At 47.8% G+C, this 20,995-nt stretch overlaps 1 protein-coding gene across 4 annotated transcripts in view; it reads right to left on the bottom strand.

The window, feature by feature from the left end:
- The window catches only part of SDK1 (sidekick cell adhesion molecule 1), a 742,921-nt gene that overhangs the window by 287,827 nt on the left and 434,099 nt on the right, over positions 1-20,995 (bottom strand). For all 4 annotated transcript variants that reach the window (XM_086376792.1, XM_086376793.1, XM_086376794.1 and 1 more), the window contains exon 5: positions 1,599-1,732. In XM_086376792.1, coding sequence (XP_086232918.1) covers positions 1,599-1,732 — 134 coding nt within the window. The remainder of the gene's footprint in view (positions 1-1,598; positions 1,733-20,995) is intronic.

Here is a 20,995-nt window from a genome sequence, read left to right as displayed (position 1 = left end):
TTGGCTCATTTTCCGGCCCCATAGGAAACTCCTGGGTGTGGCTGTTTCAGAACTTTGCGAGGTCGGCATCAAGTTAACCAGAATATCTGTGCAGCGCCCCCCACCCCCAATAGACTAAGGTCAACTTTTTTGTTTCTGACTCAGAATTCTACTAATCTGACCTATTTTTAATAGCCTAGTACATACTTTACAATTGAGTGTTGAATCAGATTTGCTAAACAGAATAAATGGCTCTAATGATGTAAGTTGGAAATAACTAATTATCACAGTCTATTTAATAACACAGTTTCCTCCATCCATGGGATTTTCCAGGCAAGAGTACTGGAGTGGGGTACCATTGCCTTCTCCGATTAGTATTGAAAAGTCTTCATAAATCGCATTTTTTACTGCTGTGATTCTTGGTTCATGGGGTCCTTTAAACAGCAGAGCAACGCACACTGGATGTTGTGAGCCCAATGTCGAATCAGTGGACACAGCTCTCCACAACCCGAAGAGGCCCCACTGAAGGCCAGACCTGCACCATCTGTGGTCTGGAGCTGAGGACTCAACTCCCAGGAATTACGGTGCTGACGACAGGGTGGTGGCCCCCTGGGAGCACTTGCTGGGCACGTGCAGGGCAGGTGAGGGCACACTCGGTTAATGCCCGCTGCCTCCTGACCCCGGTGCTGGCTACACTCTCCCAGGAGCTGTGCTGGGCCTAAAGCAACGGCATCATTGGGGACCAGGTGAGGCAGACGCTGTGGTCGAGCTCATCTATGACACAAAACCACCGAAGGGGAAAGCCATTCCTCCAAAGAGCTTTGTAAAAAGATGAAATCTACCACTATACAGACAAAGTTACTTAACTCACTCTATTATGATGTGATCATAGTATTCTGAAATTTTCCACAACCATCTTCCAGCTGTGTTTTCTCAACAGCACAGTCCCTGCCTTTCCGACCATGAAGCTTCTCGCTGCAGACATTGGTGGCACTTCTGAGACTTACCTTTGATCTCTTTCGGCTCCAAGTTCTCGCTTCTAATCATTCCCCACTTCTCTGGCAATCAGCTCTTGGACGGACAATTTTTGGAGCCTTCTTTCGAAGGCCAAATATGTAAACTAAGTTGCTTCAAACTAAAACTTCCTTAAATAAACTGAACATTTAACTGTGACATGTGTGCATTTTCTTCATGATCCACGCTTTTAGTTATTCTTAAGATACACTCCTAATTTTAACAAAACTTAATATCTACATTTTCTCAAAGGTTTTTTAAAAATTAAAGTAAAAGAACACAACCTGTGGCCTAATCTCGTCCCATATAAGTTTCATGGATACGACTCCTTATAAGCCCCAAGATGTTCTGTTCTTAAAAAACATATACATTAACAGAGTACCAAAGCAAAAAAAAAATTTTTGTCTTTAAGTTCCCCCAAATAAATAAGATCTTGCATTTACAATTACTGGTCGGGTTCACATTTCCTGCCAGTCACTTCAAGGAAAGCAGCTATAGACACTGGATCAACCCTGAACCATAACCACCAGCCAGAGAGGCGAGACTTGCTGCACAGCCGCGCCCAGCGTCACCCGCCCCCGTGGCCGTGCGGGCCGGGCACTCACTGGCTATGCTCAGGTGCACGGGCGGGCTGGTCTTGTTCTCCCCGTTTCTCTCGTTGACCGCCTGCACGTAGTAGGCCCCCGCGTCGCTGGCCGCCGCTGCCAGGATCACCAGCTGGTTCTCCAGTGTGATGGCTCTGCGTCAGGGGAGAGGAAAGGACAGGGTCAAGGCCCACCCACAGAACTTCTCTGCAAAGCACGTTAAGTCACCAGGCCAACTGCAAAGGAACATCCACAGTTGGGTTTTGTTTTTTGTTTTTTAGGTTAAAACAAGATCTGGAAGGACAGAAACGAATCCCCAGGCCGACCTAAGGAATGAGGCGGAGGCCGAGCCTCCTCGGTCCAACGATGCACTCGCTCCTGCCGGGCAGGGGTCTGGGAGCCCCAGATGCCACCTCCCCCAGCTGTGGGAAGACAGCCTTTGGAACACACACACCCAGGGCTTGTCACACTCAGAGGTTCCTCTAGGCCATCATCCCTGACTCCTCATATACTCCAGTCCTACGGTAAAAAGGAACCCCTGGGACACATCTGACCCGCACACCTTCTCTTTAGAAATGAGAAAACCAAGGATCAGAGAGGTTATGTTGTTTGTCCAAGGTAACACAGAGGCATCGCTTTGCCGACAAAGGTCCGTCTAGTCTAAGCTATGGTTTTTTCAGTAGTCATGTACGGATGTGAGAGTTGGACCATAAAGAAGGCTGATCCCCAAAGAACTGATACTTTCAAACTGGGGTGATTAAGAAGACTCTTGAGAGTCCCTTGGACTGCAAGGAGATCAAACTAGTCAATCCTAAAGGAAATCAATCCTGAATATTCATTGGAAGGCCTGATGCTGAAGTTGAAGCTCCAATACTTTAGCCACCTGATGCAAAGAGCCAACTCACTGGAAAAGACCCTGATGCTGGGAAAGACTGAAGGCAGGAGAAGGGGACAGCAGAGGACGAGATGGTTAGATGGCATCGCTGATTCAATGGACATGAGTTTGGGAGATGAGTTTGGAAGCTCTCGGAGATGGTGAAGGACAGGGAAGCTTGGAGTACTGCAGTCCATGGGGTCAAAAAGAGTCGGATACAACTGAGAGACTGAACAACAATCAAGGTAACCCAGCAAGGTGACGATGCCAGAGGGAGGACTAAGTCTTCTCACATATAGACTGGTGCTCTGCCAACCATACCCCATACAGACTCTTACCCTTATTTAAAAGAAGAAGAAGAAAAGCAATAAAGACAAAAATTTCATAAATCCGAGCAACCTTTCATTAAATGGGTATGCTTTGCCCATGTTATAGTTCTGTATTCTTTTTACTAGTTAAGGAGGTTGGGAGGCGGTAAGACCCTGTGTTAAAAAACAAAAAAAAACAAAGGTAAGTGATCGTTTCCTTGTCTGCTGAAGAGCGCTTTCTTCACAGTCTGAGCACCGAATGTCCTCCAGCCTACGCCCTCATGTTCAAAACACTAGAAAAATCCTGGGACGCTGGAGTGGATTATATCACCTCCCAAAACTGTGTGACTCTATGGTGAACAGTTTTATTTGTTCGCTTTTAATCCTACATAGTCACAGCCCTTCCAGATTCAGGTAAACTGAGATCTCTATTCCAGTAACATCAAAAAACATGCAAAATAAATAACTTCCCATGAGAAATTTTAACATAACAATCATCTTTTTCTTCCTGCTACCCCCAAAAACCTTTTTCAAAATCTCTTGATTTTCAGACACTTTTTAAGATTATCTTAAGAAGTTACTGCTTATTCATGGTTCCCATAGGATATATTAGATTTGAGGTCTCTATGACTAACTTACCCCATTTCTCATTTAAGAAAATTTCCCTATTAAGACGTTTTCAATTTTTAGTCCCATAAAAATATTTCACAAAAGCTTTACTATAATTATTTATAACTCCTTTATAGATTCCTTTATAGAACCATGGAAATTGTTCCATTTTATTTTAGTATATGTTACACTGGCACCTAAAATTAAATAAGAATTATTTATTACACATGAAGTTTCACATTTAATAGTACAATTTTAAAACTGAATACATCATAACTTTTTTTCTTTAACATCTGATTTTTGCAATAGGAATTTCAAATATGCCTATTATTCCTCAGAATTATTCTCCAAAATATATCCATTAATTCTCTGTATTATTTATGACATTGTTTCAAGGGTACTGAAAATAAAAAAGTACATAAAGAATAGAAATATTAAAGTTTACGTCTATTATAATTTATATCTATAAGCTCATTTTTTCTTCTAGCTTTAAATTTCTGTAGCAAAGTCAAAACTTGTGAAGAGAAATGTATCTATTGCCAAAAAGAACACCACAAAAATTCCCAAACTTTACAGAACATTACATTAATAAGGGTCAGTTCCCCAGAAGACTTCATCCCTGCCTATTCAACTCTTTCTGAACAGAGCACTTATACAAAAGGAACTGATTTTTAAATGAAAACTAAAATATCTAACAACATTCAACTCATTCACAACTCTGGTGACGGTTGTAATGCTTAAGAAGAAGACCATCTTTAAAGACTGGAGCGGGTACCAGGCGTCCATGCTCTGGGTCCTCTTTCCTGGGAGATCCTGAATTTGGGGTGGTGCCCAAGCCTCCCCAGGCAGCCACATGATGAGGAGTCAAGCCAGCCCCGCTCCCAGCAGCAGGCCTGCCACCCCGGCTTCGTTCAAGGCAGTGAGGAGCTGCCAGGGGACCCGAGCTCCCCATGAGCCCAGCCGAAGGACTGTGCCAGGGGGGCGTGCCGGTCAGACCTCTGTTGCCCTGGGGGCTGCCGGTGGCCGCCCTTCCAACCCCAAGGGGAGGGAGCATGTGAACAAGTCAGGAGGAAGGCTGGGACTGTGAGAATCAGTGCAAGCTAGCCCACAGCCTGAATGTAATGATGAGAAAGTACCGACGTGATCCTTTAATACGACTCTTACACTTGTTCATAAAATATTCAGTGGTGACGTGAGGTCACCAGGTGGGCTGATGTCCAGCGTCTCCTCACAGCCCGCCCTGGGGCAGCAGCTCTGTGCTGAGAGGGCCACGCCACACAGACTGGTCTGTGCCAGCTGGTGCTCTCCAGTCCCTCCCTCTAGCGACGGACACAGGAGACCAGGTTCCAGCCAGCCGGGCTGTGGCATGGACCTGAACTGACATTGGTCTGGGGTGGCCACAGACTAACTTAGGCCACACCTAAGTTAGTTCATCAGCTTAACGGGCAGGACGCCCATCCTTTGGCTGGGGATCGGGCTTTTTCTCGCGCTACTAGGTGTGAACAAGGAAGCCTGCTGCCCCAGATAGATGCTCATGGTGACAATTTTATGGCCGTGACGGGAACAACCTTAGCACGAGGCTGACATGTTGATGGCAGGACAGAGACAATGGACAGCACCTGTGTCCTTGATCTTGAGGCCCTGGTGGGGCCAGTGAACTGTCCTGCAGGCCTCTTATCCCTGGACTTCCCGCTTTATGAGGTAATGTTCGTCATTCATGCTTAAACACAGTAGGTAAGGGTTTCTGTTACTAGAAGTGCAATACATTTGATATAGATTCAGCACAGACAATAGCAGACAAGAGTGAAAAAGCTGGCTTAAAACTCAACATTCAAAAAACAAAGATCATGGCATCCAGTCCCATCACTTCACGGCAAATAGATGGGGAAACGATGCAAACGGTGGCAGACTTTCTTTTCTTGGGCTCCAAAATCACTGCAAATGGTGACTGTAGCCATGTAATTAAAAGACACTTGCTCCTTGGAAGAAAAGCTACGACCAACCTAGACAGCATATTAAAGCAGAGACATTACTTTGCCAAAAAAAGGTCTGTCTAGTCAAAGCTATGGTTTTTCCGGTAGTCATGTATGGATGTGAGAGTTGGACTATAAAGAAAGCTGAGCGCCAAAGAACTGATGGTTTTGAACTGTAGTGTTGGAGAAGACTCTTGAGAGTCCCTTGGGCTGCAAGGAGATCCAACCAGTCCATCATAAAAGAGATCAACCCTGAATATTCATTGGAAGAACTGATGCTGAAGCTGAAATGTCAATACTTTGGCCACCTGATGTGAAGAGCTGATTCACTGGGAAAGACCCTGATGTTGGGAAAGACTGAAGGCAGGAGGAGAAGGGGACGACAGAGGATGAGATGGTTGGATGGCATCACCGACTCGATGGACATGAGTTTGAGCAAGCTCTGGGAGTTGATGATGGACAGAGAAACCTGGCGTGCTGCATCCATGGGGTCACAAAGAGTCAGACATGACTGAGCAACTGAACTGAACTGAGGGTAAAAAAAAAAAAAAACCTAAAGCATGTGTATCCCTCTGTGCATAGAAATAACCCCACATATCAGCCCAGCTACGTGCAGATGTGAAATGGAAACAGTGGCTGTCTTGTGTGCTGGGTAAGTTGTGTCTGACTCCTTGCAACCCTATGGATCGCAGCCCGCCAGGCTCCTCTGTCCATGGGATTCTCCAGGCATGAATACTGGAGTGGGTTGCCATACCCTCCTCCATGGGATCTTCCCGACCCAGAGATTGAACCTGTGTCTCTTGCATCTCCTGCACTGGCAGGCAGGTTCTTTACCCCTAGTGCCACCTGGGAAGCCCCTAACAGTCAGTGGCTAGCTCTGAGTAAAAAGATTCCAAGTTATATTCTTTTGATTTTTGTTTTTTTTTTTTTAAATATTTTCCATAGTAAATATCACTTTTGTTATCAAAAGAAAAAAAAAATCTCAAAATGAATGCAGGGTATGCTAAGTAATTAGCAAAGTTCAATAATTTCCCATATTACAAACTACGTAGCTTCCACTACAATGTAATTCCAAAGTACTAATTTAAAACTTACATTGATTTTAATAGGAAAACTACAGTATTAGGCCAGAGATTTCCCTTCCCTTAACTTTATTAAAATAACTGTACGTATGGCTTCATATAAAATTATTTCCTTAGTCTTTCCCAACTTCAAAGCGACACCGTATAATCTGAATGCCATGGAACGATGCTGCCTGCTGCGGCTGCTCAGCCACTCGGTCGCGTCTGACTCTTAGTGATCCCATGGACTACAGAACTTCCCTGACCTCCACTTCTCCTGAAGTTTGCTCAAAATCACGTCCACCAAGTTGATGATGCCATCCGACCATCTCTTCCTCTTCTCCTGCCCTCAATCTTTTCTAGCACTAGGGTCTTTTCCAGTGAGCTGGCACTTGGCATCAGGTGGCCACAGTACTGGAACAGTGATATAGAAAGTAAGAAAAAAATGAAGGCACCTGGTCGAGCATGGGTGAAATAAATGCGCTTTAGTCAGGAAACCAGAGAGCTGGACCCATAAAAAAGAAGCTAAAGGCTTACACACCAGTCACTGACTCTGAGCACAGGGAGTTGTCACTGGCCAGTCGCCCTTAACAGTGGACATTCCTGACAGAGGAAGCGCTGTGGTTCCACAGAAGAAGACCAGTTAGAATGGACAGCCCTCTAGGGCTTTGGTTTCCACTTGGTTCTCCCGGCAGTGGGCAGAATAAGAATTCTCCATTTCAGGAAAGATGAAACCCCGAGGAGCTACTGGCGGTCTTTGGTTGTCAGCAGCGATCAGAAACACTGAGGGGGACAGGCTCCTGCGAGGCGGCTCCCAGACCCGGGCTGATGCATGTGGTGGGTGGGTTTTGGGGGCTGGGCAGTGGCAATATGGTCAAGTGTGCTTCCCCCGACACCAGCCTGTGCCACACGGAGCATCTGCTGTCAGAGAAGTGACATCGTTGTATCAATTCCAGAAGCACCAGGTTTGTCACTGAGGCAAACAGCCCAGGGTGTGCCTGCTCAAGACCAGGAATGGAAAGCGAGGGCCTGTGTTCCCTTGGGTTGCCATGGAGACAGGTCCAAACAACTGTATCACTAAGGAGTGGGCAGCCATTTGAGTTCCCAGGCCTGACTGGAGTGGAGGGAATCCAACCTGAACCAGGCACACATTGCCCATGTCCCATGGCGCTTAGAGCTGGTACATTTATACACCACATGAAGTAATAGGAAACACTAATAATTTGCCCTCAAGACTGCTAAGAGTGGTTTGGGGGCTTCTCAGGTGGTTCGGTGGCAAAGAATCCACCTGCCAACATAGGAGACAAAAGACACTCAGGTTCGATCCCTGGGTAGGAAGATCCCCTGGAGAAGGAGATGGCAACCCACCCCAGGATTCTTGCCCAGGAACTCCCATGGACAGAGGAGCCTCTCAGGCTACATACAGCCCATGGGGTCATGAAAGAGTCAGACGCGACTTAGCGACTGAACAGCAGCAGCAGCAAGAGTGGTTATGGACGCAAAGAGAGGCGCTCCAAGTTTCCCAAAATTTCCATAACGTTCATCACAGCGTTCAACGTGGGCTTCCCCAACGGTCTAGTAGTTAAGAATCTGCCTGCCAATGCAGGGGACACGGGTCGATCCCTGGTAGGGGAGGAGCCCGCGTGCTACAGAGCAGCCACGCCTGAGCCCGAGCACCGCAACACGGAGGCCCTACAGCCTGCGCTCCGCAGCAGGGGACGCCGCCGAAACGAGAAGCCCGCACACCGCGACGAAGGGTGGCCCCTCTCCCTGCAACTAGAGAAAAGCCCACAGCAACGGAGCCCCAGCACAGCCAAAGCGAAGTAAATAAACCTTAAAAACACTTTCACTGTAACTCATCCTTTTTGTTTTCATAAAAAAATTTAAATATATACTTAGTTCTCAATAAGTATTTTGACCTTTGACACTTTTTAACACACAGCCAGATGGTAATATAAACACTGATCTGTATTGACACTTTATCAAACAGTCCAGACACGACCAAGCGACTACCATTATGATGAAAACTCGGTCAAGGCTTCAGGAAAATAAGAACTTTGCCCATGAGATAGGAGAGTATAAATCTGGGTCTGTGGCTTTACTATTGCAGATGTTAAAGCAGCATTTGACTGGTTTCGATTGTTATTCGATTACACTTTTTTTTAAATTGGGAGTGCAGAAAAATGCAGAACATTAGTTTTTAAACCCTTAAAAATAAAATGAAACATTTAAAATATTCCCTATTTTAATTAAACAGCTTTTTAATGGGTCGGTTCTGAGGTTTAGTGCTCTGAGGATAATCTGGATATCAAGCCTTCCTGTGTAACAGCAAGTTCAAGGCAGACAACTTGTAAATTGATGAACTTCCCTTACTTGTACAATTACAAGAACTAAAATTGCTTTTAAGGAGTTGTCAGCCGTAAGGAGTCCCTGGGTACTCAATAAATGTTAAGGCAGCGGAATGACGTGTTTACTTAGTCAAGATGTAAACACTTGCTGCTCACTGGTTGCCCTGGGTGCGAGAAGAACATTTTAAAGGCAAGTGAACAAGAATTTGGGAAACCTATTTCTCAGAATTTCAAACCCAGAGAGGTGGTGAGTTGAGTTGTGTTCATTGGTAGAACAGGAAACCCAGGATAGACGACAAGGAGTAAATGGGATTTGACTTTAGCTCTGCTGTACCCAGTGCTGCAGGCCCGCGAGAGCTCAGGCTGTGCAGTGAGGCCTTGTCCGGTTGGGGGAGGACCAGAGGTGACCTGCGAGGAAGACGCTAGAGACGGGGAGGGCCGTTCAAACCTCCACCAGTTCAGTGAGCGGCACAGCCCGTGCCTTGTGGAACATTTCCTACTCTCAGACCACTCAGGGGCCCTGCTCTATGGCTGCCGTATGCTAAGCTCAGTCGTTAAGTCATGTCTGACTCTTTGTGACCCCGTGGGGTGCAGCCCACCAGGCTCCTCTGTCCATGGGATTCTCCGCAAGAACACTGGAGCGGGTTGCCATTTTCTTCTCCAGAGAATCTTCCTGACCCAGGGATCGAACCCCTAAAAATGTTCAGACAAGTTTGACCTGGATGGAGCAAGGCCTGGAACCAGAGCTGGCCCTGACTGTTCCCTGAGGCTCCTTAGGTGGTTTTTTCCCATCTGTGAAAGAAGAGCAACAGTACCTACATCGAAAGGACCCTGTGAAACAGAAATCAAGGCAGTGAGGGACACGAGGCCGACACACACCCAGTCAGTCAGTGTTGGCTGGCGCTGAGCCCGGCTCCCAGGTGTGGTGCACACAGATAATAAGTGATCAACTAAGAAACACAGACAACTGTCCTATTTGTGGGGGTGCTAAATAGCAACTACCGCCTAGAGTTTTAGTTCACAGACCTCCCTATAAACACACACACGGCCAGGCGATGGAATCATCGGATTAAGGTCATGAACCATCTGATGCGCTACCACCTAAAAACCATCGCTGGGGAGCCGAGGTGTCACGATGCAGCAGAGACCCGGGAAGAGCCCATTTTCAGACACGTCCGCCCATCTGAGAAACAGATGGCAAAGCCCACTTTACAAGACTTTAATGCCGGAAAATCCACGGTGGCTTCTCAACACGTGTTGGTGTGTCACAAATAGAACAGACCCTTTTCCTCTGGAGCTGACACCGAACGACGGGAGAGACGGAAAAGAAACACGAAAATTACAGGGTGACGATGCAACGGTGAGGGGTTCATCTCATCAGGGACTCTGCCAGCAGAAATATATTTACTGATAACAGGCTTTCTTAACATTTCTAGCTAGTTTTCTAAAGCATTTCAGTCGATCTATAACTTAGTCAATTTATGCTCAGGGGGCTTTTGTTACTTTAACCAGTTGTCAGCACAGACACAAATAAACAGCCTTGCACGGTTCCTGGTGTGCTCAGTCATTCGACAAAGAGTGAAGCAGCAGAGGAAGGGTTCCATGGTGGTGAGGTCAAGGCACAAAAATTTCCAACCAACCTTTTTTTTTTTTTTTTCCTGCTAAAACAAAAAGAATAAGAAACAAGACTTAAAATGTGTGGAATGTGTGTTTTTAGGTATTTAGGTCCAAAGAGTGTCCTAAACACCCATCTTATACTCTGAACAGAGTGTAAGATCCACTCAAACTAAAAGCCATTTGAAAACATAACAGAAAGGCATATGAAAAAAAGGGCACCCGTGACGGCTCCTCTACCCTGAGACCCTCTAAAAATAATGGACAGGGCTGAGGCAAGTCCATGCTATGCAGTGATCTAATGAAAATGGTATGTGATTCAGCCAAAAATTAATGAGTAGCCAAGTTAGAGACTCCCCACAAAGTAAGAGAGCATGAAGACCAGGGTGGTGGCCAACCCAGGGGCACAGCGTCTGGTGAAGAGCTCTGCAGGGCGTGAGGTGACCCGTGTGGGCTCAGTGAGGTGGGCCATTCTCGAGGCAGGGTGTGTAGAGACCCCGTGTGGGCTCGGGGAGGCGGGCCATTCCCAGGGCAGTGTGGAGAGGAGGGGTAGACCCAGCTGTTCCTGTGTGCAGGTGGAGTCAGGAAAGCCTGTGGCTGGCCAGTGAGGCTTCCAGATGAGCCAGTTCCTCTCTGCGCCCTGCTCTCTTCAGAGGAAGGCACGGTGGGCGGAGCACTCGACCCTGCTCCGAGTGCTTCCACCGAGCAGGACTGTGTCCTCACGGCAGGATCAAGTGGGTGGAGCAGCGGCCGTGGGGGAGGCGCTCTCCTTTACGACCTGACGCTGGCAGAGGGGCCCTGGACCACGCCAGCGGGCACAGGTTGGCAGAGGGGCCCTGGACCACGCCAGCGGGCACAGGCTTTTGTACATGCCTCTGCCTTTCAAGTCGGCCGCAGCGTTAGCTCCTCTTCAAAGAACCAGCTTATCACAAAGGCGGTCTACTCTTTGTCCACCTCTGTAGTTATTAAGGGACAGAGCTGTGCGCAGAGCCTCAAGCGCTGCAGCGGATCTTCAGCGACAGCGGCCCGGAGGCACTGCTCCCCAGACTCCAGGGCGAGACCCTCACGCTCAAGGACACAACGCCCTCGACGGTGAAGGGGAAGTTAACCGGGAAGACAACCCGATTCTCTTGTAACTAACCTCCTTTCCTTCTGGAAACTACCATTGTGCGTAAGCAGCAGTGTGTAAGCGCAATGTCTGCTGTTCTCCACCTCCTCAGGGGCTCACGAGACGTCTGCGTTACACGCAGGCTCTGACACACGCAGGGAAGTGGCAAACTTTCAACAGAGAGCAGCTAATTCATAAACAAGGTCGGGAGATATTTAACACCCTGGGCCCTTACACCAAATTCTCTGGAAAGGTCACTGTGCCCCTTCGCAGGCCGGTGGGGGCCGTGGGGCCGGAGTGAGTCCACAGGTGCCATCAGAGAACCAGCTGAGCAGCAGCACAGTGGGCAGACAGACGCTGGCATCCTCAGAGCTCTGACAGGGTGCTTTGCGTCCGGTCTCAGCAGGGGCGAGCCTGGCTGTCTTAACAGTGCCCCTGAGGGCTGACTCCCAAACCATCGCCCTGTTCCTCTCTCTCCCTGGGTGCCCGTGGGTCCCTGAAGGACCAGGAAGCTCCCTTGCATCTCCCCTCTGGGCGCCTGCTGTGGGCCTGCCCGGGGCTGAGTCTGCAGGCACCGTTTACCTCATCCTCCCGGCTGCCGGGGGTGAGCAGCCCTGGTGTGGGTGCAGAGCGGGGCTCCTCTGACACCCCTGTGGCACTGAGCAAGCTGCCCGCCTGCTGGGCGGCACAATCCTGATGCCCCCTCTTCCCAGTGTAGGGGTGAGAGACAAGTGAGATTGGGTCTACAAACAATTAGTACCACAGCTGGCACACACTCCACACTCCAAACTGGTTATGATGCCCATGCTACAGGCGGAAACAGAGGCTCTCAGGGGTGAAATAGCTTTTCCAAAGAAAAGGGAAGAGCCGAGATGCTAAGCCAGCACCCTCCAGCCCCCCACCCTGATGCAGTCCTTGCTCAAGGCCCCTCACCCCAGGCTATGCCACCTGCCCTCCGCCCAGCCCGGGAGGCCAGCTTTGGTCCTGGGGCGAAGCGCTGTCTGGGGCGTCTCACTATTGCGTCCTGGGCTGCTCTTGCTTTCTCTCTCTGTCTCCGTCCCTCTAGCCCCCACCGCACCTCTCTAGGACTCCTGTCTGGCCCCCTGGTGGCTAAGCTGGCGCCTGGCATACGGCAGTCCTGGTGGAAGCGGTGATGCAGTGGAGTGGAGCTGTGACCGCTGGACGGGGGCCGTGCCGGCACCCACACCCACTGGGAGGACAGCGGTTCTGTGATGCTCCGGACCCCCGTGGGAGCCCCGTGCCCCGAGGAGTGTAGGCTGGAGGGGAGGGGCCCCCTTTCCTATCCTGGAAGGCCTAAGGCCAGGCCTTCTCGGTCACAGTTGCGGAAGTTCCCGTGTCCTCTGGGTCACAGCCGTCAGCCCTGGAAACAAGAGGCAGGGGCAGGGGGCCCGGCTGGGTCACGACAGTTCGTGAAAACGCTCTTTCCCTTGGGGAGACGGAATGTTTTTTCTCAAGAACTATCTACTTTGGACCCTCCCCAGGAAAGCTTAAATAGCCTTTGTGGGGGGCATTAGAATGCATCTAAAATGAGAAAACACGCCGGGGACTTGAGACGCGTCTGGGTAAACGGTGATCTGCCCAGGGTCTAGCCATAAATACTGTAAAGAGGGCCATTTCGGGAAAGTCTGAGTGAACTGGAAACATTATGAACCATGACACACACCTGTGAGATGCAGGCGGCGTGCGTCTTTAGGTGACATCACTCACAGCGCCTAGACACCCCAACGCACATAAACAGGAGGAAAGTGGATAAAAATAGAAAGAGACAACAGCCACTTCTCCCAACCGCCTCCACTTCTTGCTGCCGTTACTGATCTCGCGGCTCATTTCCGTGACAAACACAGCACCACAGCACGAAAGCAGTCACCTCCGTTCGTCTCCGCGGAGCCGCGCTGGGGTTGGCTGGGTGCTGATGCATTTGCTCCTGGCCCCCGGCCGCATTTCTCAAAGGTCCCCCAGGTTCGCCACAAGCCCCGTGTAACTAGCACCCTGGCCCAGAGTGATTCGATGAGCCAGGCAGAAGCTTCCAACACAATGGAAGACCTCAGGCAACGCTCACAGAGTGGCAGAGGTGAAGACCTCCGGGCTTTCCTAAGGAGAGGGGACCTTTGCTGGAAGGAGAGCTAAGGAGAGGTGAACACGCAGCCCACCTGCGCCACGCGCCTGCTGTGTGACCCTCCTCTGGGTTGCAGGACAGTGGCCTCAAAGATGGCCACGTCCTAACCCCCAAACCTTTAAACATGGTACCTCGCACGGCAAAGGGACTTTGCAAATGCAGCTAAATTAAGAATCTTGACACAGGGAGATGATGGTGGACTCTCCAGGTGGGTCCACGTAATCACACAGGATCTTAAAAGTGATAGGAGTTGGGCGCATCCGAGCCAGGGAGACGTCTGGAGGTGTGATGCGAGGGGCTCTGAATATGGAGGAAGGGGCCAGAGCATGGAACGCAGGTGCCCCAGAAGCTGGAAAAGCCCAGGACCCTCCAGAGAACACAGCCCTACCGACACCTTGATTTTAGCCAGTGGGGCCAGTTTCAACCTTCTGACCCTCAGAGCTGTAAGACAGGAAAACTTCATTCCCTTCTCCAGGGGATCTTCCTGACTCAGGAATTGAACCCCAGTCTCCTGCATTACAGGCGGACTCTACCATCTGAGCCACCAGTTGAGCCCTGTTAAGACACTAGGTTTGTGGTAATATGTTACAGCAACAATAGAAAAACTTCAGTTTTCTGGGCTCTAGTTTTTTCACTTCTGAAATGAGAGATTCCCTACCCAGCTCACAGGGTTGCTATGTACATTGAATAAAGTGAGTTTAAAGTGTGTGTGTGTGTGTGTGTGTGTGTATGCGTGCACGCTAAGCATAGGGCCTGGCACTGTAAAATATTCAACACACTTCCCATTATTAGACAAATTCAAATTTATGGCAAGACTGATTCAGAGCTTTCTCTGACAGAATGTTGGCAGCATTTATCATTTATTTGTGATGAGAATAAAAGAGAAGACTTTTAATCAAAAGCATTTATGATCTCCCTGTGTCTTTACTTCAGGGTCTTCTTGAGCTGTCTGGGGTAACAGCAGAGCCCTAGAGGAGCAGGGCCTGGGGGCTTCACACTGAGAAGAGAACTGGAAATCCAGAACTGACCCAGAGGGGAGGGCGGGGAAGCGGCCGGCTGGAGACAGGGGCGCGGGGGTGGGGGGGAAGGGTGGATGGGAAGTGAAGTCTGCGTGCTGCCTGTCTGTAATTTCTGGAGAGGCTGGCAGTGATTTTAGTTGCTTTGACAACACTTCTTTTTTGGATGGCTGTATTATATTTTTTGCTTTGCCATCAAGTAGGGATTGCACGAGATGTGTTTCACTCGCGTGTTCATTCACTCACTCATTCATTTACTTACTCGTCTGACAAACGACCACACGCCTGTCCTGGAAGGTGAGGTCAGAGAGGACGAGGGAGGGCTTCTCGGGCTCCGCACTCCAGCAGGGGCTGAGGTCGGGCGTGTCTACCGCAACGGCCTAAAGTGCTGGCTCCAATCCCTAAGCCAGACTGTGGTCCCCAAACGCTGCTCCCACGAAAGGGAACCAGGGCCTGCTGGAGAAATGGTTAATGGTGGATCTGGGGCAGGACATGTACAAGACGAGCCTTGAGCATCTGGTGTCACACGGGGAGGAAACAACCAAGACGAGGTCGATGGAAAGGACTCAGGAATCAACCCAAAGATGCTTTCACTGCCTTAAAAGGGCACGATTTGACATCGGTAAGACAGCATGCATGAAGACGCAGCACAGTCGTAAATAAATACATAAACATTAACAAAACAAACAAGACAAATAAGACAGCACGAAAATCAGAAAAGAAGACGTAAGCCGTCTCGATCTGCAGATAGCACAGTCTGCATGGAAAATACCCAGAAATCGACAGAGACAAACACAAAAACAACCCGTGGAATTAATAAGTGAGTTCTGCAAAGGCGTCAGGATGTGAGATAAGCACAAAAACCAATTATATTTCTGTATAACAGCAACAAACACAAAAGTCAAAATTAAAAATGTAACACCACTTATAGCTGCTCAACAGAAATACTCATGTGAAAATGAAAATATATACAGGATTCCTATGCAAAAAACTCCACAAACACTGAAGAAAGAAAACAAAGTTCTAAATAAATGAAAAGACATACTGAGTTCATAGACTGAAAAAGTAAAAATGTTAGTGCTCTCCAAACAGGTCTATAGGCTTAATGTAATTTCTATCAAAATCCAAGAAATAGTTTTGGAGATGTAGGAAAGATATTTCTAAAATTAATATGGAAGATTAAGAAATTAGAATGGTTAAAGCAATTTTTAAAAAGTAGGAAGAATTACTGTATCCAATGCCAAGATTTACTGCATAACAGTTACCAGAACAGCGGTGCTGACAGATGAACAGACACTTCAGTCAACAGAATACACTAGAGAGCCCAGAGAGCACTGACACAAGTCCAACAGAATACACTAGAGAGCCCAGAGAGCACTGACACAAGTCAACAGAATACACTAGAGAGCCCAGAGAGCACTGACACAAGTCCAACAGAATACACTAGAGAGCCCAGAGAGCACTGACACAAGTCCAACAGAATACACTAGAGAGCCCAGAGAGCACTGACACAAGTCAACAGAATACACTAGAGAGCCCAGAGAGCACTGACACAAGTCCAACAGAATACACTAGAGAGCCCAGAGAGCACTGACACAAGTCCAACAGAATACACTAGAGAGCCCAGAGAGCACTGACACAAGTCCAACAGAATACACTAGAGAGCCCAGAGAGCACTGACACAAGTCCAACAGAATACACTAGAGAGCCCAGAGAGCACTGACACAAGTCCAACAGAATACACTAGAGAGCCCAGAGAGCACTGACACAAGTCCAACAGAATACACTAGAGAGCCCAGAGAGCACTGACACAAGTCAACAGAATACACTAGAGAGCCCAGAGAGCACTGACACAAGTCCAACAGAATACACTAGAGAGCCCAGAGAGCACTGACACAAGTCCAACAGAATACACTAGAGAGCCCAGAGAGCACTGACACAAGTCCAACAGAATACACTAGAGAGCCCAGAGAGCACTGACACAAGTCCAACAGAATACACTAGAGAGCCCAGAGAGCACTGACACAAGTCCAACAGAATACACTAGAGAGCCCAGAGAGCACTGACACAAGTCCAACAGAATACACTAGAGAGCCCAGAGAGCACTGACACAAGTCCAACAGAATACACTAGAGAGCCCAGAGAGCACTGACACAAGTCCAACAGAATACACTAGAGAGCCCAGAGAGCACTGACACAAGTCCAACAGAATACACTAGAGAGCCCAGAGAGCACTGACACAAGTCCAACAGAATACACTAGAGAGCCCAGAGAGCACTGACACAAGTCCAACAGAATACACTAGAGAGCCCAGAGAGCACTGACACAAGTCCGGCCGCTGACTCTTGACAAAGGTGACAGCACAACTGAATGGAGGAAGGGGTCTTTTTAACAAATGGGGCCGGGCAATTGGGCACTCCTAGGGGAAGGCACTGCAGTACTGGGGAGACTCTCGAGAGTCCCTTGGACTGCAAGGAGATCAAACCAGTCAATACTGAAGGAAATCGACTCTGAATACTCATTGGAAGGACTGAAGCTGAGGCTCCAATACTTTGGCCACTTGATGTAAAAAGCTAACTCACTAGAAAAGACCCTGATGCTGGGAAAAACTGGGATGGTGGGAGGAGAAGGGGGTGACAGAGGATGAGATGGTTCGATGGCATCCTCAACTCAACGGACATGAGTTTGAGCAAACTCCAGGAGACAGTGAAGGACAGGGGAGCCTGGTGTGCTGTAGTGCATGGTATCAGAAAGAGTCGGACATGACTGACTGAACAGCAACAACAAAAGGAAAAGTACAATTAACTGTGATCTAACCCCCACACATCTTATAAGAAAATTAACTCATAATATGTCAGAGATTATATGTAAAATGTAACACTATAAATTTTCTGGAAGACATTTCAGGAGAAATTCTTTGGGACCTAGGGCTTGGAGCAGACTTCTTAGACATGACATTGAAAGCAAGGAGAAAAAAATCAATAAACTACACCATCAAAATTTAAAACTTTTGTTCTATGAAAAACCCTATAAAAAACAAACAACATATTATAGATTTGGAAAAAATATCTATAAATCATAAATCTGACAAAGGATACATATCTGAATACATAAAGAACTCTCAAAAGTCTATAGCAGTACAAAGAAAAAGAAACAAAACTAAACAATCCAACTAGAAAATTGGCAAAGGGCATGAAGTGGCATGTCACTGAAGAGGGCATACAGATGGCAAATGAGCACACGAAGAGATGTTGAACATCACTCGCCATTAAGGAAATGTAAATTAAGACCATGGTGAGATATTCATACACACTTATCAAAACAGCTAAAATCTGAAAACGGTAGGGTAGAGAACCTGCACCTTCCTTTTATTGCAGGCGGGAAGGTAAAACGGTGCAGCCAGTCTGGAAAACTGGTTGTCAGTTTCTTAAAAAGCTAAACACAAACATACTTACCATTTGACCCAGCAATTAGAGCCCTGGACATTTTCCCCAGGGAATGAAAACTGAAGTTCACACCAAAACCTGTGTACAAATGTTCATAGTAGCTTTATTTGGAATAGCCAAATTCTGAGAACAACCTGAGTATCTCTCAACAGGTGAAGAGTTAAACAAACTTTGCTGCTGCCATACTAAGGGAAACTACACAGCAAGAGAGAGGGACTACCGACCGATACACAACTCGGGTGGATCTCAAGGGCATTACGCTGAGTGAACAAGCCGATCTCAAAAAGTCACAGACTATGATTCCACTTACATGACATTCCAGAAAAGCCGAAACTTTAGCAAGGGAGGACTGGTGAGTGGGGGGCTGCAGGGATGGGAGGGAGGACTGGTGAGTGGGGGGCTGCAGGGATGCCGTAGGTGGGAGGCAGGTGCGACTATACGGGGCAGCACCAGAGGCCTTTGTGGAGAAGGGGCAGCTCTGCACCTTGACAGCAGAGGCGGCTACTCGAAACCACATGCGTGATAAGCAGACATGGAGCAACAGGCACACCACACCAAGCTCAGTCTCCTGGTAAAGCACACGTGTGATTACAGGACACAGCAACACTCACATCACACCAAGCTCAGTCTCCTGGTAAATTACCTGCGTGATAACAGGACACAGAGCTACACTCACACCATGCTAAGCTCAGTCTCCTGGTAAATTACATACGTGATAACAGGACACGGAGCTACACTCACACCACGCCAAGCTCAGTCTCCTGGTAAGTTACACACGTGTGATTACAGGACATAGCAACACTCATACCATGCCGAGCTCAGCCTCCTGGTAAAGCACACGCGTGATAACAGGACACAGGGACACTCACATCACGCCAAGCTCAGCCTCCCCGTTTTGACAGTGTGCCGTAGTCACGTGAAACATAACCGATGGGTGACAGGTGCACGGGACCTCTCTGAATGATTCTGCACCTGCCTGTGAGTGTATAGTTATTTCAAAATAAAAAACTTTTAAAAACGGGGGTAAACCTATGCCAGAGAAAAGAAAAAGAAGGAACACTCCCAACTCATTCTCTGGGAAGACAACAACTTGGAAACTAAAACCAACAAGCTGTTTTATTCTCCTGGAACTCACCAGTTGGTCAGCGGAGACTTACAGCCAGAATTTCCAAGGAGGATACAAGCTGGGTTTTGAGTACGGAATGATAAGCAGGTCAGAGGCTCTGGATGTGGCCACCATGTGCGGAGGCCCCGGGACGGGACAGGTGTGGGATGTTCCTGGGTGTCAGAGAAAGCATGGAGGCTGCAGCAGACGCAGCAGGGAGACAGGGCAGGAGACACGATGGGGGCGGCCCTGGCCCCTGGACCTTTCCAGACCTTCCTCACTCAGGAGCCCTTTTGCTCCAAGGTCACCCTTGCTTCTTTGGTCAAACTCAGGGACCAGAGCCTCAGGGCTGAGAGAGGAGGATGAAGGAGACAGGGATACTGACAGTGCAATGGGAATAAATAAGCTATTTAAATGCAGCTCTGAGAACTCCAAACGCAGAGCTGAGGCCAGTCACTGAACTTTACAAAGAAGGATTAAACAACTCAGTAGACTGTAAGGGTCAGGGAACAGGAGTTAATGCTTTTAAGTATAACCTTGAAGTGATATTGAAAAAAGAGTAAATTACATGCCCTATGCTCTAAAATAAAAGTAGACACGTTCTAGAAAAGTTTTCAGTAAAACTAACACAGAGTAAAAATAAAAAAGGTTATAGTAATAAAATGTCACTTTCAGCTATTAAAGAAAAGCGTATTATGTGAAATAGCGAATCACACAGTAATGTCTCATAAATGAAATAGTCATGTGTCTTACATTATCTTCTGCGTCTCTGTCCTCCTTTGCTCAAAACCTGTCAGGTTGGCGTGACCAGTTTACCGGTGCTTTTGGATGTAACAGTGAAGTGACTTCATTATGCAAGCATCTGCATTTGGGACATTTCAGTTAGTTAAGAACAAAGGGATCAGTTGATACAAAAAGAAAGTTAAAGGTAGTTAGCTCAAGGAGAGCCAAGAATTCTGACAACGATAGCTCTGCCGAGCCCAACTTCTCAGTGGACGGACTCTCTGACACCACCTTAAGCTGCTGACTGAGACTAATGTCACCAGTAATGACTGATGCTGATGTCACGACGCATGACCAGATGAGAAGTTCACCTCCCTGTCCTTTATCCCCAAATCTGTAACGCCAGCCTTGCTCTGCTGGGCAAGGCCATGCTCATGAGAAACCCGTAGGTAGGTCAAGAAGCAAGAGTTAGAACCAGACATGGAACAATGGCCTGGTTCTAAATTGGGAAAGGAGTACATCAAGGCTGTATATTGTCACCCTGCTTATTTAATTTATATGCAGAGTACATTGTGCGAAATGCTGGGCTGGAGGAAGCACAAGCTGGCATCAAGATTGCCTGGAGAAATATCAATAACCTCAGATATGCAGATGACACCACCCTTAAGGCAGAAAGTGAAGAGGAACTAAAGAGCCTCTTGATGAAAGTGAAAGAGGAGAGTGAAAAAGGTGGCTTAAAATTCAACATTCAAAAAACAAAGATAATGGCATTCAGTCCCATCACTTCATGGCAAACAGATGGGGAACAATGGGAACAGTGACAGATTTTATTTTCTAGGGCCCCAAAATCACTGTGGATGGTGACTGCAGCCATGAACTTAAAAGATGTTTGCTCCTTGTAAGAAGAGCTATGACAAACCTAGACAGCATATTAAAAAGCAGAGACATTACTTTGCCAGCAAAGGTTCGTCTAGTCAAAGCTATGGTTTTTCCAGTATCCATGCATGAATGTGAGAGCTGGACAATAAAGAAGGCTGAACATCAAAGAACTGATACTTTGAACTGTGGTGTTTGAGAAGACTCTTGAGAGTCCCTT

Source organism: Bos grunniens, chromosome 25 (genome assembly GCF_055505025.1).
Source record: "Bos grunniens cultivar Pamir isolate PY7600 chromosome 25, Bosgru_T2T1.0, whole genome shotgun sequence".
Lineage (NCBI taxonomy): Eukaryota > Metazoa > Chordata > Mammalia > Artiodactyla > Bovidae > Bos > Bos grunniens.
The sequence above is the reverse complement of the archived record's forward strand: the minus strand, read 5'-3'. Positions and strand labels throughout refer to the sequence as shown.